This window comes from Branchiostoma floridae, chromosome 16 (genome assembly GCF_000003815.2).
Source record: "Branchiostoma floridae strain S238N-H82 chromosome 16, Bfl_VNyyK, whole genome shotgun sequence".
Classification (NCBI taxonomy): Eukaryota; Metazoa; Chordata; class Leptocardii; order Amphioxiformes; family Branchiostomatidae; genus Branchiostoma; species Branchiostoma floridae.
Window position 1 is genome coordinate 12,243,162 of NC_049994.1, and position 27,817 is coordinate 12,270,978.

Consider the following 27,817-nt stretch of genomic DNA (forward strand, 5'->3'; position numbering starts at 1 on the left):
ATAAAAACGACTAAATAACGTTAAAAAACAGCCGGAGCCTAACATCTGCTTGGAGAGTACCAATTTGTGCACTTGTATGTAATGACATTTGCACTTTATTCTGTCCGATGTACGATTATTGACCTTATACTGAAAATGTAAAAGAAATGGGACTCAAAACGACACCCGCTTCTGAAATGCAAATTCAGACAAAACGTAAGTAAGGCTCCCTCTCCGCTAGCTGACCATCTCAGAGCGACCTTAAAGCGACCAAAATTGTATATGTGTGACCCTTGATTTCATAGTAGAATTATGATACAAGAGGTTAAGGACAAAAAACACACAAGACGGTTAAAAAAGCTCGCCCTATATCTGTGAAATTAGTTGAGCTATCTGTCAAACCCCTAGTCGCTCGGCATGACACTACCTGTTGGATTCTCCGTTGGTCTGCCCACACATAGGCTGTCACCTTGGGAGGGGGGGCTATTACATGACGCATTTCCGGTGTACGTGATACAGAGTTTCCGGTGATGACGCCTGGGCTTCCCTGCCCCGGCCCACATAAATTAAGACACCGCACAGGTTGTGCTCACAGAGAACAAGCCAAGAGACCAAGGGACATACATCTCAAGGTAAGAAGCTCTTCTAACATTTCCATTCATCGCATTTTTACCTCCATGAAAAATGGAGGTTTTGTTTTTGGGTGTTTGTGTGTTTGTGCGTGTGTGTAGATCTGTCTGTCTTCATGTCTTTATTTAGTACTACGTTAACGGATATTTATGGTCATCATAACCATCAAAACCTCTGGATGGATGAAATGATATTTGGGGTGTGAATATGGGTTGGGAAGACGAAGGTCAAGGTTGACTTCGGGCCCCCTGGTTTGTATGGTGTATTCTATCGGCTTCATTGTCATGCGTGTTGGAGGCTATAAAAACTCTTTTACGCTGAATGTGTGGACATTCGAGAGACAGGAAGGAACGCCCTTAGACCGGAAGCTTTCTTAAGTCAGACAATTTAAGTCTCATCAATGCCATTATCTGCAATAGATATTTTCCGCTGAAGTCGCCGACTAAAGAACTAGAATATGTTTCTGTCAATGCGAAATATGATATCGAAAAGCGTGGTGGTTTCTTATAAAGAAAAACTCTTCCTTTGATATTTTGAGCTACAATACATTTTCAGTTGATGTTAGTGTGAATATGAAGTAGAATAGTGACATACATTCAACATTCGTAAATGACTAAAATGGCTGTTTCAACAGGTCAAATTCTAGCATTCCTGTCATCTAGCCTAGTGACAGTATCTTGGAAAAATGTCCGATACTTTTAATTTTGCAACATCTAGAGATAGATATAGAGATAAATATCAGACGAACTATTCACTGATTAACTCTTAGGAAATCAGATTGGATAAGCTTATTTCGCACTATCCTGTCCCTGAACATCAACACTTCGTCAAGAATACTTGATCAAGACTACTGTGTGGTAGGCTCTTTTGATTGTACTGACGTCTAAGGAAGGAGGTACAAGGATTGTGTCATGGGTAACCTAAATGAATACCCAAAACATAATTAGAAATGTATATGTCCAGTAACCTCGAAAAAAATTTCTACAAATACCATAACAAATCCCTCCATTATTTCTTCAGCCCTCGACAGGGTTTCTATAGTCACAGGTGGCGTCTAGATGAGGGATTTCTGGGACGTCACCAACAGACATAACCAGTCCAACAACATTCTAAAAGCCTCCAATAATCAACTAAAATAACAGCAGCTGTAATTGTTGCAGCTACATAGTGTAAACGTGCTTTAAAGTTGTGTAAGCGTTCATTTAAAAGATTAGACGAAAATGCATATTCTTGATGTTACTTGTGAATGGTTGTTGCCCTTTCAGTCCTTTACAAATATGTACCTCATTCATATACCGGAATGTAATTGTTTTGCGGATGGGGTGTTTTTGGCGAAAGGTTATCTTTTGTAGCTGTATTACTACTTTATCCACTCGGGTGCGTTACCAGTAAAACCACCTTGATATGGTAAAATTGACAACCTTAGTGACCTGATACTTTATAATTACGTTACAACATCGGACAATTTGGTTAAGAGATGACAGTTTCAACCCTTATCTGTCATAGACGTCTAATATCTACTCGAAGCAGGAACCCTCTCTGGGATGACAAATTTTATGGCTTAAGTCATAGTTCAATCTGTTGTTTTTTAGTAAATACGTTACTAATGGTGTCCACTCGGGTATGTTACCAGTAAAATGACCTTTATATGCTAACATTGACAATTTTAGTGACCTGATACTTTATAATTACGTTACAGCACCGGATAATTTGATTAAGAGGTGACATTTTTAACCCTTATCTGTCATAGTCATACACACCATACCACTATAACACTATAATGAAGAAGGCAGTTCTGTGAAAAAAACATTTGCCTTCGTTTTTGCAGCTTCTCGGAAACCTGACCGTCGGACTGTTGTCACCTCTGACGGACATTCAGTGGGAGTCACGCCCCGCTACTGCTGTTTTGTGTGGAGGTACGTAACGTACGATTCACTTCCTATTCAGGACATTCTTAAGGAAAACATTTGATTTTTATTGCTATTAATGAAAATACATGGCCTGGGTGTCAATGCCATCTGATTTACTGTTGGGGTTAAAATATTCTTATAGTCGTTTCCCTGAAAATAAGAATATTTTAACCCTGGTCCTGCCTGCAATTTTATAACAATCAAATCAGTAAAACTTGATCTCTGTGTTGCTGCAGCAGAGTACGTCCCCATTCGATGTGTATTGCTGTTGTATACCACATTTAGGATGTTTAGATATACCCCAAACCCAAATCGATACGGGACCCATATATGTACAACCTGTAGATTAGCAGGACACTGAGAGAACCAAGTATAGGAACCCCGGTAGTGAATCGGATGGAGCCCATGGCCCAGGGGAAAAGATGCAGTAACGTTTAGCATGAGCTAGAATGTCTTTTGGTCCTGATTCTAGCATACCTACCTATGTGTCTAGACCACGTGCACTTCCTTCCCTTAGTTCTGACTTGCCAGACAGAATACATACAGCTACTACGTCTTTCAACCATGACATGCCGTTTGACCCTAGGTACAAAACACGAATTCAGATCAAAAAGCAATAAACAGTCAACATGCCATGGACACAATTAGGCCATAGTGTATACAATCTGGAACTGCTTTGCCTTCAACTCTTTAGCTAACAGTATTGCAACATTGCTTGAGATATCGGTTGAGAAACAAGGATGTCGATCTCTGACTGTTTGTAACGAAGAGAGAGTCCGTAGTGTGTCAGAGAACATAGATTCTCCGGTCACCTCTTTAAGACTATTTGTACTCAATTGTCTGCTTTTCTGAGAATATTTGAAAAGGGAATTAAACATGGAATGCCTGTTAAAAGATTATAACTGAGGAATACAGATGTGTTCCTGCGAAAAAAAAGTACAAAGCCCCAAACGTGATCTTTTCTTTTTTCAAAGATAAAGCTGACTTTATAGAATACATTCCGTGCAACATGAATTACATGAAAAATCACTTTCACAAACGGTGTGTACAGTCTGAAAGTCTCACAAAGGGAACTGCAGGCAAACTGAGTCATGAAACGAACGTGAGAAGGTGACACTTAGAAATACGATTCATAAGGCAACGCCAGTAATCATACTGCTCTACTCAAAGCAAGATTAAGAAATTAGAGCGTAAATATTTCTAATACATGATTCAAGAGGTAATGTTGTCCCCATAGGGATGGGATTTATATAGCTGAATAGGTGATCAGGGGGAGTGTGAGATCATTAGTGGATGCAGCGAGGCTACTTCAGAAAAGTGCACGTCACAAGGGACATGTAATGGACATTAGGAATGGCCATTAAAGCGGTGTGGAGGCTGTAAGTGCATTCCGTCAAGCGACTGGCGTGAATATACATCAAATGTTGCAATAAAACTGTTGATTTCTTGCATGTTTTCTAAGATAATCTAGACTTCTAGGTTTCTAAGCGTGACAACAAAACCCTTCTAGTGTGTGTCTTTCTTTACCCCCTTCTCCTGCTTACATTGAAGGACCACTCGCTTCTATCAAAACATAATTGACGGGTTATGATGGATTTCAGACCTAGTTAATGGATTACATAGAGTTGCTATGCTATGCTTAATGTGAATGTAATTAGGGCCTGTGACACTTTGAACCCTCTTCTTAAATGGACCTAATAGCTGTAAGCATTAAAATGCACTTAACTGCAAAACCAATAATGTCGAAGTCCCACTCTCTCTCCCTGTGCGTGCTTGCGTGTGTGCACTTGCATGTGCATATTTGCATGTGTGTACTTTGAATGAATAAGAAAGCCAAATACAGATTAAGATATCACATTTTGCAGTATTCTAATAGTCAATAGGTAAAACGCCATATCACGTACCTGCAAATGCGCTCCTTCTAATTGCTATAGGTCTTGTTTTCACGTGACGGCATCGTTGTATCTGCTTTATTGAGATTTAAACTCTATACATGTATATGATCGAATCAATAAACATGCACATACAGGAGCACCTAACATCTCTTCGGCAAGATGACAACCACCTGCGACGATGATCAGAAACTTCTCCAAGTAGTAGACTCGAGGCTTCTTAAAATCATCGAAGAAACGGCCGAGGAGCGCGCAAAAAAGATAGTGGAGAAATGTCTCAAAGATCGCGATGCGAAGATAAAGGAACAGAGAAAAAAAGACATCAAGGTATGATACGAATTCCTTTTTATATTTTACATTTTAATTCTAATTCTATCAATGTTATTCTTCTAAAAGCATTATCATTGCCTGTGGCTGTATCTTTCAATTTGTTCCCATGAAAACAGACGATGACAAAGGAATTCTGTACCACCACCACCGCCCATGGCATCAGCCGAGTGGCAGAAGCTGACACAGTTAGATCAAGGTATTCACTCATCCATTTATGTAAAGTACTCCGGTTCATGTCTGTAGTCTAGCCGCTAAGAGAAACAAATGCTTGTCTAGCTACTACAACATTCGTCATTTTTCCTCCATGAAAAATAGAGTTTTTTATGGATGATGTATCGGGGTATATCTTAAGACCTGCTGGATGGATTGCGATGGTATTTGGAAGATGAGGTGATATCGATTTGGGGCCTCCTGGTCTTTAACCTTGGTACTGCAGCATCGTTTTTATCCATTCAGCCCTGGATGTGCTGTGATTCTTCATTTACAGTTCGGAAATTGGTATAAGGGTGAAGCTGCGTAAATTTGGGCCCCTAGCAGGTTGCTTTGGATCTCCAGGGTCGCTTCTTTTTTTTTTTTTAACGATACCGTTAAAACATTCGAATGAGATTTTTTAAAGCTCTGAGTATTTCATGGAGGTATGATGTCTGAGAACTCTTCTTTTATTTATTTTTCTCTCCAATCGGGACACAGGATCATTTGGACCGCCATACTCATCACCTGCGTCACGCTGTTCGTGTACCAGGCCGCCATCTTGATCAAAGCGTACTTTGAGTACCCGGTCAACGTCGACATCAAAGTTGTGGACAACAACAAGCTCACCTTTCCGTCCGTTACTGTCTGCAACAACAACCGGTGAGTAGATTTGTGTTAAGTCTGTACAGGTACAAGTGATCACAACTGCATCCTCTGGCTATCGCAATCATTTTTTGGTTGTTGCCTCTAACCAATTCTCCCACTGACCAAAACATTCAGAAGGCTAACGTCACATTTCCAAACCTGGGCCCGGCCGGGATGTTTGCGGAAACGAAAAATAGAAATATATGTACAAATATGCGTAAATAATTCCTACGATCTTTACGTCTTGTGTAGTTCGAAGTCTTTTATATAATACTTTTCGTTCCCGAAAGCTACCCGGACGGGCTCTGGTTAGGAAATGTGACATAGGCCTAAAGTGGTCATCCATGTACGAGATCATTGTCTTCAAGTCCCATGAGTGATCACTAAGGACAGGTTTGACAGTACGTTTTGGGGTTATGTTGGTAAATATGGTGCCTTTTGAGTTTCTGAGATGTCAAGGCAAAATCTTTCGTGAACGTTTGATTTCAGATTGCGCAGATCCATGCTAAGAGGCACCCGACATGGCGCTTTGCTGGAGCTGGATGAGCGGACTGAACGTGACGTGCGGAACTACTTGTGGGGAAAAGAAGGCGACAAAAACGGCATCGTACCTGAAATAGCCGACCGTCCTTATGGTCAGGGAGTGGAGGTCGTCTATCTCCCCTATGATAGCACCGATGCTTCTACGGAATGCAGGTAGGTCCTATGTACTTAGGCAAACTGTAAACCTACTTAGCACCAGCAAGTACATGATATCAACATTTATCGGACCATGTATCTACCTACCATGTATCTACTTATTGTTTATTTCATACATACTGACGCACAAAAAAGACAATCACCAAAGAATGTATTACACTAGCATGCAAGTTGCTATTTGACTCTCCTCTATGCGTTTTCTAAGATTTTAGACTTTGATAGTTGCAGCTAAACAAGAACATAACCACACACTTGCCTACAAAAACCACGGACAAGGTATGCAGAGTACAATTTTTCATCGCCGTTTGCTATTGTTTGGAATTTACTCATTACATTTCAAAAGCATGTTCCAAATTTGTTCAACTTCTTTCATTCAAACATTCAACTTTTGACCTTGCTTGAATTAAAATATGGTTATCAATTTATAAAGGTCGGGATGTTGATATTGTATACATTTATAAAATTCGACGCAGCTACTCATCTTAGCCTCCATTCTTAATATAAAGTACCGGGAAACTACTACGTAAACAGCAAAATCACTTCTATTGAGGCGTTTTCCAAGACAGTAGAAAATAACGGGCATCCACATTTTCTTCAGACTCCATATCATTGTATAATTCTGTGAAATTTCTATGCTTGTTATGCTCTTCTCCATATTAGACGTCGGTCTCGACATTTGTGCACCTTGGCTCAGCTCTTGAGAGCGCCTGAAGATCACACACGGTCAGAATGGAGCTACTTCGACCAAGAGGGGTGGGCAGCTAAGCTCTTCCATCAGTGCAACGCGGACGGTACTTGTGACATGTGCTACAATGACAAGTATGAACTATCAATTGTTTCTCTTTCCTTCAATGGCTGTCATTAGATTAATATCAACATTACATTTTTATGTTATATTTTTAGAATTCGTTTTAGGAGACTGGCAACAGTTTATGTAACTTCTGCCCAGTAGAAAAGTCACTTATAGTCTGGTTAGCACAAACTCAGTTTAAGATTTATCTATGGATCCAGATTTCTAGAATTCCAATTAGTGTAGTGCAGCTAGAAGCACAATAAACTTAATCTTTTATGAACGACACCTTTTTAACAATGCCTTGATTGATGTCTATTTTGCAGGATACTTCTGAGACGTGTAGACGACATCAACGCTAAAATCAACTCCACGCTCTGCTGCGAACCTGACAGTTACGTCACTCTAACCAATCAAACGTTTGAAACTCACACCGAGGCTTTGGAGTCAAGCGCATGCGCAAACTTAGTTGGCGCTGTGCAGGGCGAACCGTGCTCCGCTAGTCAGCTGATAACAGCCTACCAAGATGGCAGACGTTTTGACGGCTGGGGATGGATTCATGCAAGGCAAGGTGTTCAGATGATGTTAAAAGATAACTGTTCAAGCGACACTAAAACAACATGCTACCGTGAAGTACTCCCAACAAATGAGACGCCCCAAAAAGCCGGTTTGTTTTGTTGCTCTCCTCAAATGTGCGTACAGTCAGAATGCACGGCCAAAGTTCCCGGATGCAGCAATCCGCTTGGAATGGAGAGTGGTAAAATATACGACCATCAGATTTCAGCGTCTTCATTTCTCGAAGGTTACCCAGCAGAGTACGGTCGATTGAATTCCAAGTACGCGTGGAATTTTGCTCCCTACTCTGATGAGAATCCGCGCTTTGCGGTAGATCTTGGCAGAACGGTCATCCTCACGGGGTTGATAATACAAGGAAACGTTCAAACGTATGGTTTACAGTACGGTGTGACGTCAACTGATTGGTCAGACTATGTAGATGAGTATGGTGAAGTCGTCCTTTTCTGCGGTCACGTCAACGGCAATGGTTACAACTTCCAGCATCTGTCGCACCCTGTCTTAACCCGACACGTCGCCATTCTGCCTCGTTCCAACGGACAGAACGAATGGGGAAATAAAAACATGAGAGTTGAGTTTCTTGGATGTGAAGAGAATGACTGCATCTTTGGCATCTTTCTACATCCTGTATTACCGATAATGAGCATGATAGATCCGAGCTCCATCAGCTGCAGCAGCAAAGACTGTGTGACAAACGTCACCACATATCGCGGAACCGTACGGTCTTCTGGTAACGCAAACTGCCAGGACTGGACCTGTCCTAACCGGTACTTCGACTATTGCCTGGAGGAAAACTTCTGCCGGTTTGCACCGAATGGAGATCGCACAAACCTAGTCTGTCCTTCTGCCTCTGGTTCCCAAGAAGCGAACCTGACTTCTACTCCCTGTCAGTCCATCCCGAAATGTTCCATCAGCGAGAATGACGACGAACCAATATTCCCCACAAGGCACAGGTTTTACCAGCAAACTTACGCCGCCCAGTACTGCGAAGAACGTGGGAAACAATTATGTTCCCTAGAGCAGCTGGTCTTGTTAAACACATTCAAAGATGTCAAGGCAACTGAATGGGGCTGGATCGGTGATAAGGACATGGAGGCTATATTTGAGGAAGACTGCACAAACTCAACTTCGGAATTTTGTTTCAAAAACGTTTATCGATATCGAGTTGCACACGAAGGACGAAGTGTAGCTTACTGCTGTGACGACTCCCTGTTTAAACTCACGAAGAATAAGTACCGTAACCACAGTAGTGCTGAGAAAGGCTGCCTTGACCAGGGAATGCAACTTTGTCTACCTTCACAGCTACTCGCCATCCATGGTGCTTCCATCAGGCGCGATAGTTACCCAGAGGACATTGCGTGGATCAACATGGCCGACAAAATTGCACTGCTTAACGAAACCTGCGGGTGCAATGTTGGCGAAGGATGCTTCGATTATAGATTTCCTTTATACGAAATCAATCGCTCTGAAACGTACAAAGCATTATGTTGCGAGGAGAGTTTCTTCCTCAGTCAGGACACGTTTTCCGAGCAGTTGGAGGCCTGTGCAGTATGCAACAATACAGACAAGCAGACCTGTTCACGCCTACAACTCAATAACTTGTATACCGACGGCGTTAGAAACGAAGATTTCTCATGGTTTTCCGAGCCACATGTTGTAGCTCGTCTTCGAGCTCAGTGCAACACATCGGATCCTAACTGTGACCACTATGTAACTTACAAAAATGTCATTGCATCCAACGGCGCGGCCCTTCCTGTCTACTGTTGTAGACCAGAGTCAGACACAACGCTGTCAAATCAATCCATGGCACAGAGAGCTGATGTCACTAATCACTTTATGGGCTGTAACAACCCGCTGGGTATGGAGAGTGGCGTTATCTTACGAAATCAGATTCAAACGTCCTCAATCCTTGACCAGAAACATTCACCAAACCACGCCCGGCTTAACAGCGTGTCCTCCTGGAAAATGGAGGGAAATGACACCATGCCGTGGATACAAGTGGACTTACTGAACTTACATATGTTGGCCGGGGTGATCATACAAGGAGGCGGTAAGGATGGTGGCTATGTCTCATCCTTCTCATTATCCTTCAGCATCAACGGAGATCAGTGGCTGTCTTACACGGAAGACGAAACGACACATGTGGCAACATTGTTCGTCGGAAACAAAGATGGCGACACCCCAAATCACGTATACCTTCCCCGCGCAGTCGCAGCTCGATACGTACGACTGCACCCAAAGTCGTTGAAACGAACAGGAGGCGTACGCCTCGAACTAGTCGGATGTAGATCCTCCAGTTGCACGATTGCTAGTAAAGCAAATGAAAAAGGTGTTCAGTTTTATCATCATCATCAGGCGATGTGCGCGGAACCCGAGTGCATTGTGGGTCGTGGCCTGAACTACAGAGGCAAGCAGAACGTCACCAGAAGCGGTCGGCCATGTCAGAAGTGGAACTCGCATGACCCACAGGATCATTGCACCACACCCTCACTCTACCCGGATGCAGATCTATCTGAAAACTACTGCCGTAACATACCGGATCACCCGTCTAAAGCACCGTGGTGCTTCACAGGCGAGCAGGACTGGGAGTACTGTCATGTCGAACGTTGTGAAGTTGGCTGTGTCGACTTGAAGCTAAACTCTGTTGGTGGAGAGAACGACTGGGATGGATTCCTTCTCAGCTCAAACACAGATGATTACACAGACATCACAGACTTCTCAATGGCTACACGAGAAGAGATTGCTGAGATGGGTCACCAAAAGGAAGACCTCATCCTACAGTGTACCTTTGACAAAGAACGTTGCTCATTGGACGATTTTAAAGTGACGCAAAACGCCAAATATGGCAACTGTTTTACCTTCAATCATGGCGAAGACGACAAAGTTCGAACCACGACCAAAGTGGGAGCGGAGTTCGGTCTAAAACTGACACTGTCAATCGAGTCTGACGAATACGTGGGGCTCTTTGGTCAGGATCCCGGAGCAAAGGTCACCATACACAGTGTCGGTTCGACGCCATTCCCTGAAGGCAACGCTCTCAATACCAAACCTGGAGAGAGCACATTCGTCGGCTTGAAACGCAGTTCTGTCAAACGACAGCCACATCCTTACGGAGACTGCACTTCATACCAGGAAAGAGACGAGTTGTACGGGGGAAGGTATACGTACGAAACGTGTCAACATTCATGTCTGCAGGCAGCCTTACTGGACAAGTGTGACTGTTCTGACGAACTGATTGCCATCAATAGCACATTGTGTAGTGTACTGAACAAGACACAGGAGTGCTGTCGCCAAGAAGTCCGAAAACGCCACGAAGACGGCAACCTTCCTTGCAACTGTCAGCAATCCTGCGAAGAAGATTCTTACGCTCTTTGGCTGTCATCTTCCTTGTGGCCATCAGACAGGTACGTCTGGTACGTCTTGGATAACATCCACACCAGGAGCCGGGCTCGAAATCTGCCGCTCAGCCCAGATGAACTACGACAAAATCTCACGAGAGTCCACGTGTACTTCCGTGATTTGAATTATGAACTGATCAATGAAAATCCGACTTACACTGAGGAAACTTTACTCAGCGGCCTCGGTGGATTGTTAGGACTGTATGTGGGTTTGTCTGTCATTACGGTCTTTGAGTTTATCAACTTGGTCGTTGATGTAGTGAAGGTTGCTTGCAACAAAGAAAGGAAAGAAAGGAGCAACATGGAACCCCCGGTCATAATGACAGGTAACTGATGCGTACGAATGCGTACCATGACTAAGTGACTTAGGAACAACTAGCTGCAATCGGAAACACCACTAGCTTGCTGAAAGTAAGATAAAGTCTTAATTAAAGTAGGCATGCAACTGTGGATGATATCTCTGCTCGCAACGGCCTTATAAAAGCGCCAAGTAAGAATTCATGTCATCCGTTGTATTTGAAACAGTAACTTAACTGTGTGCACCATATGATAAAATGATGTAGGTTAGTGTGCTGAGCATAACAATGCACCGTGTGCTATTAAAGATATAGCTATAACAAATAAGCATCTTGGAATGCCTTCTCACTGATTGTTTATCACATCTTTATAAACAAGAGAGTTCTGTATGCATTGATAGATTTGGAAAATTCCCATATGAAATCATTGTATTTGGTAGTTGAAATATTTTTAAACTATCGTTTAGCAAGTTTTCCATCATAATCATTTTGAAATGCTGTTAAAATATCAGAAGTAGTGAAGAAATTGATTTGCACTTTAAGCAATTAGTATTGAAAATGTAAATCTAAGTATGCAGATTACAGTATGCTTATTTTGTTGGGACAATGCTAAGGCCTCTCTTTCATTACGGTTTATAATCAATTCGGTCTTTGATGAAGTACAGGTAGTTTACAACAAGGGAAGAAAAGATAAGAACAACCTGATAATGATCATGATGACTGGTAGCTGACGTACAGGACGAATGCGTATCATGACTAAGTGAATTAGAAACAACTATCTGCCATCGCAGACTCCACTGTCAAGCCAGAAGTTAGGGTGATTGTTAACAAGAATAGACATGCAACTTTGAGTGATATCTGTACTTATACCGGTCTCATAGAAGCACAAAGTACGAACTGATGTCACCCTTTGTGTTTACAACGAAAACTGTGTGTATTCTATGTAGTCGAAATGCTGAAAATAGTAATGCATTATATGTAATTAAAAATATAGCTATAAGATTTTGGAATACGTCAACACTGATTAATATTACACTTTGCTTAACATGAGAGTTCTGTATCTATTCATTTGATAGGTTTGGAATGGTTCTATATAGAATAACTGGCAAATTGGTGGTCAAACCCTCAATTTGGCAAGTTACACATCTTCAATCATCAATGCTGTTACAGTAGTAATATCATCAAAATCCTGACAGAAATGTATTGCACTACAAGTAATTGGTATTGACAACATAGAGTCATCTAATTAATGGTAAGCCCATTGGGATTGTATGTAGGTCTATCTGTCATTACGTTTGTTGAGTTTATCGTTGATGTAGCGAAGGTTTTCTGTTACAAAGGTAAAAAAGAAAAGAGCAACATGGAACCTCATGTTAATGTCATGCGGCTGACGGGACGAATGAGTACCATGAGCAAGTGAATCATCGTTACTAAGTGTTGGAATTGATAACATAAATCCACCAATTAATAGTATGTCAAGACAGTCTATCAAATATTCAACAGCAGCCGCACTTCATAGATCAGATTTGAGATAATGAGATTACATCGCAAAAAATAGGAAGATAGGTGCCTTCCACTAACAGCCCTACTCATGAATTATTTCAAAGCACATGCACTACAGAGAAATGTTGATAGGATCAACTTATATCATTTCCCAGAACGATGATATGGATTTGATGATTTAATTGTTATATGTCTACCCTGAACTTGGTACTTAATTGGCTAAAAGCCTTTAGTGCTTACATAATTGATGAAGGAACACATGCTGAACTGTATCCAGCTATTTACCCCAGTACGTCCAAGTCTGCGGTCTTGTCCTGGGTACTACAACATCGTCTCCATCTTATCTGCAATCTTAACCATACTTAGGATGAGCTTTAAGACCAGTTTCAGCCATATGCATAGTTGGTAAATGGGCGTCCTTACCTACACAGCTTTGAAACTTCCCTGGGGATCTTATACATCGTGATTTCATAAATCGGATTTTACAGCAGTTGTAGTTCATAGATCAGTAGGCGCTGTTACTGGGCGGTCAGCAGATCTCTCCCTCGGACTATTGGGAAGCCTGTTTGTCGTTTTTCCAGTTTTACAGGTACGTAGCAATGTCGCCTATTTCTGTATGCCATACTAAAATGTTAGATATCGAGCTATCAAAAGATGTCATTGATATATATTTTGGTTAGCAACTACCATTACCTGATAACTGTAGCACAATGTATGTTACATTTTCTCCGTTCTACATTTGTTAGCTATATTGTTCCTATCTAGATCTTCTTTCGGAAAGTCACCCGGAACGTTCAAGTTGATTACTTTGATAGCAACGTTGTTGCCGACGGCAGCTGATGTATCCGTGTCTGCATAGCCAGTATAAACGCCCTTCGATGCAACACACCAGCTCATCTTAAAGCTTTTAAAAATAGTACATTATGCTTGAGGTTAACACCATGTACTCAGATGCAGTTTGATAATGTGCCCTTCTAAGTACGCCCAATTTGCGGGCTAAATGACTACACAAACAGACTGACCATGACACATACCTAAAATTGCACTTTAAAAATCTAAAGATATTTTGGCCCTCTAAAATGACGCCTAATAAATCTATACAGGTTAAAGGAGAGAATAACAGAGGAAATGATGTGTGCACTTGAGTTACAAGTAGTGACATCAATAAGAATGTCAGCACCTACCTGCTCCATGGTATGGAAACGCTCTGTGTGATTCAATCATAGAACATTTGCCACATACAGCAGACCCTATCACCTGCATAGCAAGATGACAGCCACCAGCGACGAAGATCAGAAGCTGCTCCAAGCCATAGACTCGAAGCTCCAAAAAGTCATCGAGGAAGCGGAGGAACGTGCGAGAAAGATAGTCGAGAAAGGTCTTAAGGATCGAGACGGAAAGATAACGGAACAGAGGAAAAAAGACATCAAGGTATGACATGAATTCCTTTTTGAAATTCTACTTCCTGATGAATGTTATTCTTAAGCATTATCAACGCGTACGCCTGGCTCTATCTTTTATTTTGCTCCCATGATTACAGACGATGACAAAGGAATTCTGTACGACCACCACCGCCCATGGCATCAGCCGAGTGGCAGAAGCTAACACAGTTAGATCAAGGTAATTACACATCAATTCATGTAAATCATTATTTATCATTTTATGTCGCTAACGATGATGTGCTACGGTTCAAGAATGGCAACCATTTACAGTACCGAAAGCTCGACATTCACTGCAGTACTTATCATTTTCCTGATTTATTATTCTCTCTAATCTCTACACAGGATCATTTGGACCGCCATACTCATCAGCTGCGTCACCCTGTTCGTGTACCAGGCCGCCATCTTGATCAAAGCGTACTTTGAGTACCCGGTCAATGTCGACATCAAGGTTGTGGACAACAACAAGCTCACCTTTCCTTCCGTTACTGTCTGCAACAACAACCGGTGAGTAGATTTGTGTTAAATCTGTACATACAACTAACACTGCATGAGGATCACTTGGCTATTGATACACACTCAAACCTGTACTAGTGATCACTCTATACTTGATATAAGGATCATTTGGCCATTGCTAACGTTATATAGACAAACCTGTGCAAGTGACCACCTTTAGTTAGGCTTTACAAAAGGACCACCAGACTGTTACGGCTGTATATTTTGTTTGTTGTCCCTAATCACTTCCTCCACTGGCACGATCAACAAGAAGTCTGCCTACAGTGACCACCCAATTAGATAGTTCTAGTTATCCTAGTCCCGTGATTGGTCACTATGGATAGGTTTGGCTTTGTGCTTACTAATAGGCTAGCAATTCAAATACAGTTCGTTTTGAGTTTTTAGACTGACAAGGCAAACTTGAGGGAAAGTTTGGAATAAAACTTCATCGAGTTGATCGATTTCAGATTACGCAGATCCATGCTAAGAGGCACCCGGCATGGCGCTTTGCTGGAGCTGGATGAGCGAACTGAAAATGACACGCGGGACTACTTGCGGGGAAAGAGAGATGTACCCTCTATGACCATATCCACGACTGTCGAACACGATCCCATTATCATTCCCATGTATAGCAGGAGACTCCAAGTCGGCTATCTCACGAACGAAAGCACCGATGCTTCTACGGAGTGTAGGTAAGTCCTGCGTGGTTAATGTTACACACTATGTAAGATTTTAGAATTATCATGTTAAAGTTGTAGCTAAGTACCAAGACCAATGTGACACTTCCCTGTAAAACATTGACTAAATCGGAGTACAATTTTTCAATGCTGACGGGGTCCTGGAAGGCGGGGCAAAACTGCTTCCACGGCAAACTCCCTTCAGTGGCAAACTTTCTTTTCCGGCATAAGAGAACATAGCCAATTTTGATAATCACCAACCCCCCTCCCATAAAATAAAAGCCTGGCCCGCTCGAAATCTCCGAAGGTGACTAGTTGAGCACTGAGTAACTACTACGTCATGCAAAAGCAACAAACTTCTCCAGTTTTTTTATGCGATTTCTAGGAAGGCGGTTCCAAAGACATGAGAAGGACACTGACGTCTACAAGCTCCATATAACTATAATCCTGCGAAATAATTTCTACATACTTACTTTTCTCTTATCCATTATAGACGTCAATCTCAACAACTGTGCACCTTGACTCAGCTCCTGAGAGCACCTGAAGATGACACACGGTCAGAATGGAGCTACTTCAGCCAACAGGGGTGGGCAGCTAAGCTCTTCCATCAGTGCAACGCGACTGGACAACATGATACTTGTGACACGTGCTACAATAACAAGTACGAACTATCAATTGTCTTTCATTCAACGGCTGTCCTAAAATTGATATCAACTTTTGATATTACGGCATATTCAGAATATATGTTTTGGAACCTGGAAATTTTCTGCCTTGCAAAAAAGTTTTTTATTGTCTGTGTAGCGTAAATTCTCAATTCCATATTTCTACGGATCCAGATTTCCAGTGTAAAGGCAGCAAGAAGCACGATAAACTTTTATCTCTTCTGAACAGCACCTTATTCAACAATGCTTTGATTGATGTCTCTTTTGCAGGATTCTTCTGAGACGTGTAGATGACATCACTGCTAAAATCAACTCCACGCTCTGCTGCAAACCTGACAGTTACGTCAAACTAACCAATCAAACCTTCGAAACTCACATCGAGGCTTTGGAGTCAAGCGCATGCGCAAACTTAGTTGGCGATGTGCGCGGCAAACCATGCACCGCTAGTCAGCTGATAACAGCTCACAAAGATGGCAGGCGTTTTGACGGCTGGGGATGGATTCGGGCAGGGCAAGGCGTTCAGATGATGCTAAAAGATAACTGTTCAAATAACACCGCAGCATCATGTTACCATGAAGTACTACCAACGAATGAAACGCCTCAAAAAGCCGGTTTGTTTTGTTGCTCTCCTCAAATGTGCGTGCAGTCCGAATGCACGGCCAAAGTTCCCGGATGCAGCAATCCGCTTGGAATGGAGAGCGGGAAAATATACGACCATCAAATTACAGCGTCTTCATCTGCCGTAGATTACCCACCAGAGTATGGTCGATTGAATTCCAAGAACGGGTGGCAATTTGATCCCAACGATGATGAAAATCCGCGCTTTGAAGTAGATTTTGGCAGAACGGTCATCCTGACAGGGTTAGTAATACAAGGAAGCGTTAAAACTTATGGCATACAGCACGGCCTGACGTCGACTGATTGGTCAGACTATGTAGATGAGTATGGTGAAGTCGTCCTTTTCTGCGGTCATGTCAACGGCAATGGCTACAACTTCCAGCATCTGTCACACCCTGTCTTAACCAGTCACGTCGCCATTCTGCCTCGTTCCAACGGACAGAACGATTGGGGAAATAAAAACATGAGAGTTGAGTTTCTTGGATGTGAAGAGACTGACTGCATCTTTGGCATCTTTCTTCATCCCGTATTACCGACAATGAACATGATAGATCCCAGCTCCATCAGCTGCAGCAGCAAAGACTGTGTGACAAACGTCACCACATATTGCGGGACCGTTCGGTCTTCTGGTAACGACATCTGCCAGGACTGGGCCTGCCCTAACCGGTACTTCGACTATTGCCTGGAGGAAAACTTTTGCCGGTTTGCACCGAATGGAGATCACACAAACCTAGTCTGTCCTTCTGCCTCTGGTTCCCAAGAAGCAAACCTGACTTCTGCTCCCTGTCAGTCGATCGCAAAATGCTCCATCAGCGAGAATGACGACGAACCAATATTCCCCACACGGCACGGGTTTTACCAGCAAACTTACGCCGCCCAGTATTGTGAAGAACGTGGGAAACAACTGTGTTCTCTAGAGCAACTGGTCTTGTTAAACGCATTCAAAGATGTCAAGGCAACTGAATGGGGCTGGATCGGTGATAAGGACATGAAGGCCATATTTGAAGAAGACTGCACAAACTCAACTTCGGAATTTTGTTTCAAAAACAATTATCGTTATCGAGTTGCAAATGAAGTACGAAATGTAGCTTACTGCTGTGACGACTCCCTGTTTAGACTCACGGAGAAGACTTACCATAACCACAGCAGTGCTGAGAAGGGCTGCCGTGACCAGGGAATGCAACTTTGTCTACCTTCACAGCTACTCGCCATCCATGGTGCTTCCATCAGGCGCGACAGGTACCCAGAAGACCTTGCGTGGATCAACATGGCCGACAAAGTTGCACTGCTTAACGACACCTGCGGCTGTAATGTTGGCGAAAGATGCGTCGATCATAGATTTCCTTTATACGAAATCAATCACCCTGAAGCGTACAAAGCGTTATGTTGTGAGGAGAGTTTCTTATTGAGTCAGGACCAGTTTTCCAACCAGTTGGAGGCCTTTACAGTGTGCAACAAGACCGGCAAGCAGACCTGTTCGCGCCCGCAACTCAATGACTTGTATAACGACGGCGTTCGAAACGAAGATTTTTCATGGTTTTCCGAGTCACATGGCGTGGCTCGTCTTCAAGGTCAGTGCAACACATCGGATCCTAATTGTAACCCAGGTGTAACATACAAAAATGTCATTGCATCCAACGATACGGCCTTTTCTGTCTACTGTTGTAAACCAGACTCAGTCAAAACGCCGTCAAATCAATCCATCCCAAAGAGAGCCGATATAACAAATCACTTCATGGGCTGTAACAACCCGCTTGGTATGGAGAGTGGTGTTATTTTACGGGATCAGATTCGAACTTCATCTATCTTTGATCAGAAACATTCGCCAAACCATGCCCGGCTTAACAGCGTGTCCTCCTGGAAGATGGCGGAAAATGACACCACGCCGTGGATACAAGTGGACTTACTAGACTCACATATGCTGGCCGGGGTGATCATACAAGGAGGTGGTAAGGATGGTGGCTACGTCTCATCCTTCTCATTATCCTTCAGCATCGACGGAGATCAGTGGCAAATGACAAATTTGCCGACGTTGTTCGTCGGAAACAAAGATGGCCAAACCCCAAACCACGTATACTTTCCCCGCGCAGTCGCCACTCGATACGTGCAATTGCACCCACGATCATGGAAACGAACAGGAGGCGTGCGTCTCGAACTAGTTGGTTGTAGATCCTCCAGCTGTGCGATTGCAAGAAAAACAAATGAAAAAGGTGTTCAGTTTTATCATCATCATCAGGCGATGTGCGCGGAACCCGAGTGCATTGTGGGTCGTGGCCTGAACTACAGAGGCAAGCAGAACGTCACCAGAAGCGGTCGGCCATGTCAGAAATGGAACTCGCATGACCCACAGGATCATTGCACCACACCCTCACTCTACCCGGATGCAGATCTATCTGAAAACTACTGCCGTAACATACCGGATCACCCGTCCAAAGCACCGTGGTGCTTCACAGGCGAGCAGGACTGGGAGTACTGTCATGTCGAACGTTGTGAAGTTGGCTGTGTCGACTTGAAGCTAAACTCTGTTGGTGGAGAGAACGACTGGGATGGATTCCTTCTCAGCTCAAACACAGATGATTACACAGACATCACAGACTTCTCAATGGCTACACGAGAAGAGATTGCTGAGATGGGTCACCAAAAGGAAGACCTCATCCTACAGTGTACCTTTGACAAAGAACGTTGCTCATTGGACGATTTTAAAGTGACGCAAAACGCCAAATATGGCAACTGTTTTACCTTCAATCACGGCGAAGACGACAAAGTTCGAACCACGACCAAGGTGGGAGCGGAGTTCGGTTTAAAACTGACACTGTCAATCGAGTCTGACGAATACGTGGGCCTGTTTGGTCAGGATCCCGGAGCAAAGGTCACCATACATAGTGTCGGTTCGACGCCGTTTCCTGAAGGTAACGCTCTAAATACCAAACCTGGAGAGAGCACTTTCGTCGGCTTGAAACGCAGTTCTGTCAAACGACAGCCACATCCTTACGGAGACTGTACTTCATACCAGGAAAGAGACGAGCTGTACGGTGGAAGGTATACGTACGAAACGTGTCAACATTCGTGTCTACAGGCAGCCTTACTGGACAAGTGTGGCTGTTCTGACGAACTGATCGTCATCAATAGCACATTGTGTAGTGTACTGAACAAAACACAGGAGTGCTGTCGTCAAGAAGTCCGAAAACGCCACGAGGACGGCAACCTTCTTTGCAATTGTCGGCAATCCTGTGAGGAAGATTCCTACGCTCTTTGGCTGTCATCTTCCTTGTGGCCATCAGACAGGTACGTCTGGTACGTCTTGGAAAACATCCACACCAGGAGCCGGGCTCGAAATTTGCCGCTCAGCCCCGATGAACTACGACAAAATCTCGCGAGAGTCCACGTGTACTTCCGTGACTTGAATTACGAACTGATCAATGAAAATCCCACTTATACTGAGGAAACTTTACTCAGCGGCCTCGGTGGGTTGTTGGGACTGTATGTAGGTCTGTCTGTCATTACGGTCTTTGAGTTTATCAATTTGGTCGTTGATGTAGTGAAGGTTGCTTGTAAGAAAGAAAGGAAAGATAAGGGCAACATGGAACCCCCTGTCATAATGACTGGTAGCTGACGGGACGAATGAGTATCATGACTAAGTGAATTAGGAAGAACTAGCTGCCATCGTAAAAGCGCAAAGTACAATTTGAGGTATGCGTTGTGTTTAAAACTATACCTGTGTGTATCATTAGTAGATTAGTATATGCTGAACATAGCAATGGCGTGTGTTGTTAAAGATGTAGCAATAGCAAATAAACATCTTGGAATGCCTTTTCACCGAGCTTATAGAAGCGCAAAGTATAAACTGATGTCATCCATTGTGTTTACAGCGAAAACTGTGTGTATGTCGTCGGAATGCTGTAGATAGTAATGCATCATGTGTCGTTATGAATATAACGATAACATTTTGGAATACGTCCACTCTGGTTAATATTACACTTTGATTAATATGAGAGTTCTGTATTTATTTATTTGATAGATTTGGCATAGTTCCATATAGAATGATTGGCATTGAGTCGAAACCTCAATTTGGCAAGTTCCACATCTTCAATCATCAATGCTGTTGAAATATCATCAAAATCCTGCCAGAAATGTATTTGCACTACAAATAATAGGTATTTGCGCCACATAAATCCATCCCATTAATGGTGCGCAAATAACACTGGGACTGTATGTAGGTCTATCTGACATTACGTTCGTTGAGTACCTAGCTTCGGCCAGTGGTAGTCACAGGCCATTGTGGCAGTGACAGGCCAAAGGGTCATGTTCGGGCATGACGCACCCGCCATGACACAGGAGTCAGGGGTAGGAGGAATCCCTTGCATCCTTGGTTGGAAGTCCTCCTAGGAGACGGATACTCCAAACAACAAAGCTACATCTGCTGGAGCCGTCTCACACGTGGCATACAGTTTTGTCCCTGTGAGACTTAGTGCTCCAGTAGACGAGAGGGTGGAGAAGGAATTGCACACGCCTCCTTCACCTTAAAAAGTCATGTGCAGGTCAGGCAAACAGGTTGCCGAACCCACCGGCAAATGCCTGTCTGCCTCCTCATCTGTCAAATTGACAGAAGAATCCTTTCGTTGAGTTGATCAATTTAGTCGTTGATGCAGTGGAACTTCATGTTAATGTCATGTGGATGACGGGACAATGGGCAAGTACCATGAGCAAGTGAATCTATCATCGCTACTTAGTATTGGCATTGATAACATAAATCCACCAACTAATAGTATGTCAAGACAGTCTATCAAATATTCAACAGCAGTCGCACTTAATAGATCAGATTTGAGATAAAGAGATTACATGCCATTGCAAAAAAAGGAGGAAGATAAGGTGCCTTCCACTTACAGTCCTACTCATGAATTATTTCAAAGCAAATGCACTACAGAGAAATATTGATAGGATCAATTTATATTCATTTCCCAGAACGACAATATGGATTTGATGATTTAATTGTTATATATCTACCCTGAACTTGGTGCTTAATTGGCTAAAAGCCTTTAGTGTTCACATAATTGATGAAGGAACACATGCTGGACTGTATCCAGCTATTTGCCCCGTACGTCCAAGTCTGCATGTTTGTCCTGGGTACTACAACATCGTCTCCATCTATTCTGCCTTCTTAAACATACTTAGGATGAGCTTTAAGACCAGTTTCAGCCATATGCATAATTGGTAAATGGGCGTGTTTACCTACACAGCTTTGAAACCTCCCTAGGGATCTTATACATCGTGATTTCATAAATCGGATTTTACAGCAGTTGTAGTTCATAGATCAGTGGGCGCTGTTACGGGACGGTCAACAGATCTCTCTCTCGGACTATTAGGAAGCCTGTTTGTCGTTTTTCCAGTATTACAGGTACGTAGCAACTTTGCTAATTTCTATACACTACACTAAAACGTTACCTCTCGAGCTATCAAAAGATGTTCTTGATTTTTCAGCGTACTACCATTACAAGCTAACACAATGTACTTTATATTTTTCCGTTCTACATATGTTAGTTATGCTGGTCTCTGTCTACTTTCGGAAAATCGCCCTTAACTTTGATTAAACTTATGACAACGTAGAATGTGAGTAATACGATGTTAATGTCGGGACTGACGGACGGTAGCTGACGTATCTGAGTCTGTATTGCCGGCATAAACGCCCTTTCAAAAGAGTAAAATTATACTTGAGCACACAATGAACTCAGATTGCCGTTTGATAATGTGCCCTTCTGAGTACGAACAATATGTGGGCTAAATACAAAAAGACACATACCTAAAAATGCTTTCCTTCCACGAAAATGCAATGTTGCCCAAAAATACTTTGTGTGCCTGGGTTACGAATAGTGACTCAAAAAAGGATGTAAGCCCCTGCCTGCTTCCTTGGCATGGAAACGCTCTGTATGATTCAATTAATGAACATTTGCCACACACAGGAGACCCTAACATCTCCATAGCAAGATGACAGCCACCAGTGACGAAGATCAGAAGCTCCTCCAAGTGGTAGACTCCAGGCTCCTTAAAATCATCGACGAAACGGCTGAGGAGCGTGCGAAAAAGATAGTCGAAAAATGTCTTAAAGATCGCGATGCGCAGATAAAGGAACAGAGAAAAAAGGACATCAAGGTATGCTTCGAATTCTTTTTTTTTTATTCGATTTTGAATTCAATGAATGCTGTTCGTCTCAAAGAATTACCGACGCCTGTGGCTGTATCTTTCATTTGTTCCCATGACATCAGACGATGACAAAGGAATTCTGCACCACCACCACCGCCCATGGCATCAGTCGAGTGGCAGATGCTGATACAGTTAGATCAAGGTATTCATTCATCCATGTGTATGTTAAGTACTATGGTTCAAGAACTGTAGTCTAGCCGCTAACAGTAACAAATGCTTGTCTAGCTACTACAACATTCGTCATTTTTCCTCAATGAAAAATAGAGATAGTACGAGTTTTTTATGCTTTTGAGGCCTTGATGCTGCAGCAGCATTTTTTCCGTTCGGCCCTTGATGTGCTGTGGTCTTCTTAATTTACAATTGGCAGATCTAGGTATTGGCATAATGATGAATTGGTGTACATTTGAGCACCCTTGCAAAATTTTGGAAAACATTTGAATGAGTTTTTAAAAAAGCTCTAATCATTTCGTGGAGGAATGAGGTCTCCAAACTCTTGTTTTATTTTTTCCCTCCAATCGGTACACAGGATGATTTGGACCGCCATACTCATCACCTGCATCACCCTGTTCGTGTACCAGGCCGCCATCTTGATCAAAGCGTACTTTGAGTACCCGGTCAACGTCGACATCAAGGTTGTGGACAACAACAAGCTCACCTTTCCGTCCGTTACTGTCTGCAACAACAACCGGTGAGTACGTTTGTGTCAAATCTGTATATGTACAAGTCCCCATCCCCCCCTCAGCATAAGAGGCATCTGGGTATTGTCTCTAATCACTTCTCCCAGTGATCACTTCTCCCAGTGATTCAAAACATTCAGAAGTCTACCGAAGGCTAACGTCACATTTCCAAACCTGGGCCCGGCCGGGCTGTTTGTGGAAACGAAAAATAGAAATTCAATGTTATATGTAAAAATATAGGTATTCCTACGATTATCATATTTACGTCTTGTGTAGTTTGGTGTCTTTTGTATCATACTTTTCGTTCCCGAAAGCTGCCCAGATGGGCCCCCGTTTGCCTGGGAAATGTAACATACGTAGGTCTGAAGTGGTCATCCATGTACGAGGTGTCCAAGTCCCATGAGTGATCACTAAAGACATGTTTGACCGTATACGTACATTTTGGGGTTATGTTGGTAAATATAGTGCCTTTTAAGTTTCTAAAATATCAATGCAAAATCGTTGGTGAACATTTGTGATCAAAACATCGCCACACGTTTGATTTCAGATTTGTGATCAAAACATCGCCACGTTTGTTTTCAGATTTGTGATCAAATCATCGACACGTTTGATTTCAGATTTGTGATCAAAACATCGCCACGTTTGATTTCAGATTTGTGATTAAAACATCGCCACGTTTGATTTCAGATTTGTGATTAAAACATCGCCACGTTTGATTTCAGATTTGTGGTTAAAACATCGCCACGTTTGTTTTCAGATTTGTGATCAAAACATCGCCACGTTTGATTTCAGATTTGTGATCAAAACATCGCCACGTTTGATTTCAGATTTGTGATCAAAACATCGCCACGTTTGATTTCAGATTTGTGATCAAAACATCGCCACGTTTGATTTCAGATTTGTGATCAAAACATCGCCACGTTTGATTTCAGATTACGCAGATCCATGCTGAGAGGCACCCGGCATGGCGCTTTGCTGGAGCTGGATGAGCGGACTAAAAATAACGTGAAGAACTACTTGCAATTGGGGGAAAAAGAATACTGCTTGTGTGGCGAAATCCAAAGCGGTTTCGTACCCGGACCAAGCGACCCTTCTTATGGGCAGGGAGTAGCGGTCGTCTATCTCTCCAACGAAAGCGCTGATGCTTCGACGGAATGCAAGTAGGTCCTGTGTAGTTAGGCAAACTGTAAACCTAGCTAGCACTGGAAAGTACATGGTGTCGACATTTATCGGACCACATATCGTTTATTTCAGAAATACTGGTGCACACAAAAAAGACAGTCACCAAATATGTATGCACACGTAGGCAAATTGTTATCTCTACAAATTTCGTGAGATTCGTCATTACATTTTTAAAACATGTTTCAAATTCGTTTGTGAAAACCAAACATTCAACGTTTGACGAAACCTTGCCCGATTCAAAACATATTTGTCTAATTGTCTAAAGCTTGGTATGTTGGTATTGTATACATCGAGGAAATCCGGCTAAGATATGTGAAGCTACACGTATCTTAGCCTTTATTCTTAAAATACAGTACTAAATAAAGCACAAACACTTATATAAAAGCGTTTTCCAAGAATTTGGAAAATAATGGTCAGCCACATTTTTTCAGGCTCCACATAATTGTATGATTCTGTGAAACAATTTTTATATTATTATCCTTTTTTTATTTCAGACGCCAATCTAAACAACTGTGCACCTTGGCTCAGCTCCTGAGAGCACCTGAAGATGGCACACGGTCAGAATGGAGCTACTTCAGCCAAGAGGGGTGGGCAGCTAAGCTCTTCCATCAGTGCAACGCGGACGATACTTGTGACACGTGCTACAATGACAAGTACGAACAATCAATTGTTTGTCTTTCAACTTTTGATATTACAGGATTTTTAGAATTAGTTTTAGGAAACTGGGGAACAGTTTGGATAACTTCCGCCTTGTAGAAAAAATCATTCATTGTCTGTGTAGCGCAAACTCTCAATTAAAGATTTCAATGGATTGATTTGAGATTTGTGATTAAAACATCGCCACGTTTGATTTCAGATTTGTGATTAAACATCGCCACGTTTGATTTCAGATTAAAACATCGCAACGTTTGATTTCAGATTAACAGATGTCTAACTGTTTCAAAGCCTAATAGAAGCACGATTAATCTTATCTATCTTTTATGAACACCTTATATTAATAATGTCTTTGCTGATGTCTCTTTTGCAGGATTCTTCTGAGACGTGTAGATGACATCACCGCTAAAATCAACGCCACGCTCTGCTGCAAACCTGACAGTTACGTCAAACTAACCAATCAAACCTTCGAAACTCACATCGAGGCTTTGGAGTCAAGCGCATGCGCAACCTTAGTTGGCGATGTGCGCGGCAAACCATGCACCGCTAGTCAGCTGATAACAGCTCACAAAGATGGCAGGCGTTTTGACGGCTGGGGATGGATTCGGGCAGGGCAAGGCGTTCAGATGATGCTAAAAGATAACTGTTCAAATAACACCGCATCAACATGTTACCATGAAGTACTACCAACGAATGAGACACCTCAAAAAGCCGGTTTGTTTTGTTGCTCTCCTCAAATGTGCGTGCAGTCCGAATGCACGGCCAAAGTTCCCGGATGCAGCAATCCGCTTGGAATGGAGAGCGGGAAAATATACGACCACCAAATTACAGCGTCTTCATCTGCCGTAGATTACCCACCAGAGTACGGTCGATTGAATTTCAAGAACGGGTGGCAATTTGATCCCAACGATGATGAAAATCCGCGCTTTGAGGTAGATTTTGGCAGAACGGTCATCCTGACAGGGTTAGTAATACAAGGAAACGTTCAAACTTATGGCATACAGCACGGCCTGACGTCGACTGATTGGTCAGACTATGTAGATGAGTATGGTGAAGTCGTCCTTTTCTGCGGCCATGTCAACGGCAATGGCTACAACTTCCAGCATCTGTCACACCCTGTCTTAACCCGTCACGTCGCCATTCTGCCTCGTTCCAACGGACAGAACGATGGGGGAAATAAAAACATGAGAGTTGAGTTTCTTGGATGTGAAGAGACTGACTGCATCTTTGGCATCTTTCTTCATCCCGTATTACCGACAATGAACATGATAGATCCCAGTTCCATCAGCTGCAGCAGCAAAGACTGTGTGACAAACGTCACCACATATCGCGGGACCGTTCGGTCTTCTGGTAACGCAAACTGCCAGGACTGGGCCTGCCCTAACCGGTACTTCGACTATTGCCTGGAGGAAAACTTCTGCCGGTTTGCACCGAATGGAGATCGCACAAACCTAGTCTGTCCTTCTGCCTCTGGTTCCCAAGAAGCAAACCTGACTTCTGCTCCTTGTCAGTCAATCGCAAAATGCTCCATCAGCGAGAATGACGACGAACCAATATTCCCCACAAAGCACAGGTTTTACCAGCAAACTTACGCCGCCCAGTATTGTGAAGAACGTGGGAAACAACTGTGTTCTCTAGAGCAACTGGTCTTGTTAAACACATTCAAAGATGTCAAGGCAACTGAATGGGGCTGGATCCGCGATAAGGACATGGAGGCCATATTTGAAGAAGACTGCACAAACTCAACTTCGGAATTTTGTTTCAAAAACGTTTATCGTTATCGAGTTGCAAATGAAGTACGAAATGTAGCTTACTGCTGTGACGACTCCCTGTTTAGACTCACGGAGAAGACTTACCGTAACCACAGCAGTGCTGAGAAGGGCTGCCGTGACCAGGGAATGCAACTTTGTCTACCTTCACAGCTACTCGCCATCCATGGTGCTTCCATCAGGCGCGACAGTTACCCAGAGGACATTGCGTGGATCAACATGGCCGACAAAGTTGCACTGCTTAACGAAACCTGCGGGTGCAATGTTGGCGAAGGATGCTTCGATTATAGATTTCCTTTATACGAAATCAATCGCCCTGAAGCGTACAAAGCGTTATGTTGTGAGGAGAGTTTCTTATTGAGTCAGGGCCAGTTTTCCAACCAGTTGGAGGCCTTTACAGTGTGCAACAAGACCGGCAAGCAGACCTGTTCGCGCCCGCAACTCAATGACTTGTATACCGACGGCGTTAGAAACGAAGATTTCTCATGGTTTTCCGAGTCACATGTTGTAGCTCGTCTTCAAGGTCAGTGTAACACATCGGATCCTAATTGTAACCCAGGTGTAACATACAAAAATGTCATTGCATCCAACGATACGCCTTCCTTCACT

The 27,817-nt window shown here is 42.9% G+C and overlaps 3 protein-coding genes across 3 annotated transcripts; all 3 read left to right on the forward strand.

Moving 5' to 3' along the window:
* The first annotated feature begins 482 nt into the window (after positions 1-482).
* On the forward strand, positions 483-11,372 carry LOC118432773. Its single transcript, XM_035844393.1, has 8 exons — positions 483-611; positions 2,438-2,525; positions 4,549-4,738; positions 4,858-4,937; positions 5,432-5,593; positions 6,068-6,274; positions 6,938-7,096; positions 7,394-11,372. Exons 3-8 carry the CDS (start codon positions 4,574-4,576, stop codon positions 11,370-11,372), a joined length of 4,752 nt encoding a protein of 1,583 aa, XP_035700286.1. The 5' UTR covers positions 483-611; positions 2,438-2,525; positions 4,549-4,573.
* A 2,734-nt stretch (positions 11,373-14,106) lies between these two features.
* LOC118432774 lies at positions 14,107-20,390 on the forward strand. The gene is made up of 7 exons (XM_035844394.1): positions 14,107-14,268; positions 14,378-14,457; positions 14,622-14,783; positions 15,239-15,463; positions 15,942-16,109; positions 16,381-16,531; positions 17,012-20,390. Exons 1-7 carry the CDS (start codon positions 14,107-14,109, stop codon positions 20,339-20,341), a joined length of 4,278 nt encoding a protein of 1,425 aa, XP_035700287.1. The 3' UTR covers positions 20,342-20,390.
* Positions 20,391-22,710: 2,320 nt separating this feature from the next.
* LOC118432775 lies at positions 22,711-27,773 on the forward strand. The gene is made up of 7 exons (XM_035844395.1): positions 22,711-22,875; positions 22,989-23,068; positions 23,453-23,614; positions 24,536-24,763; positions 25,280-25,438; positions 25,813-27,673; positions 27,768-27,773. Exons 1-7 carry the CDS (start codon positions 22,711-22,713, stop codon positions 27,771-27,773), a joined length of 2,661 nt encoding a protein of 886 aa, XP_035700288.1.
* Positions 27,774-27,817: the final 44 nt, after the last annotated feature.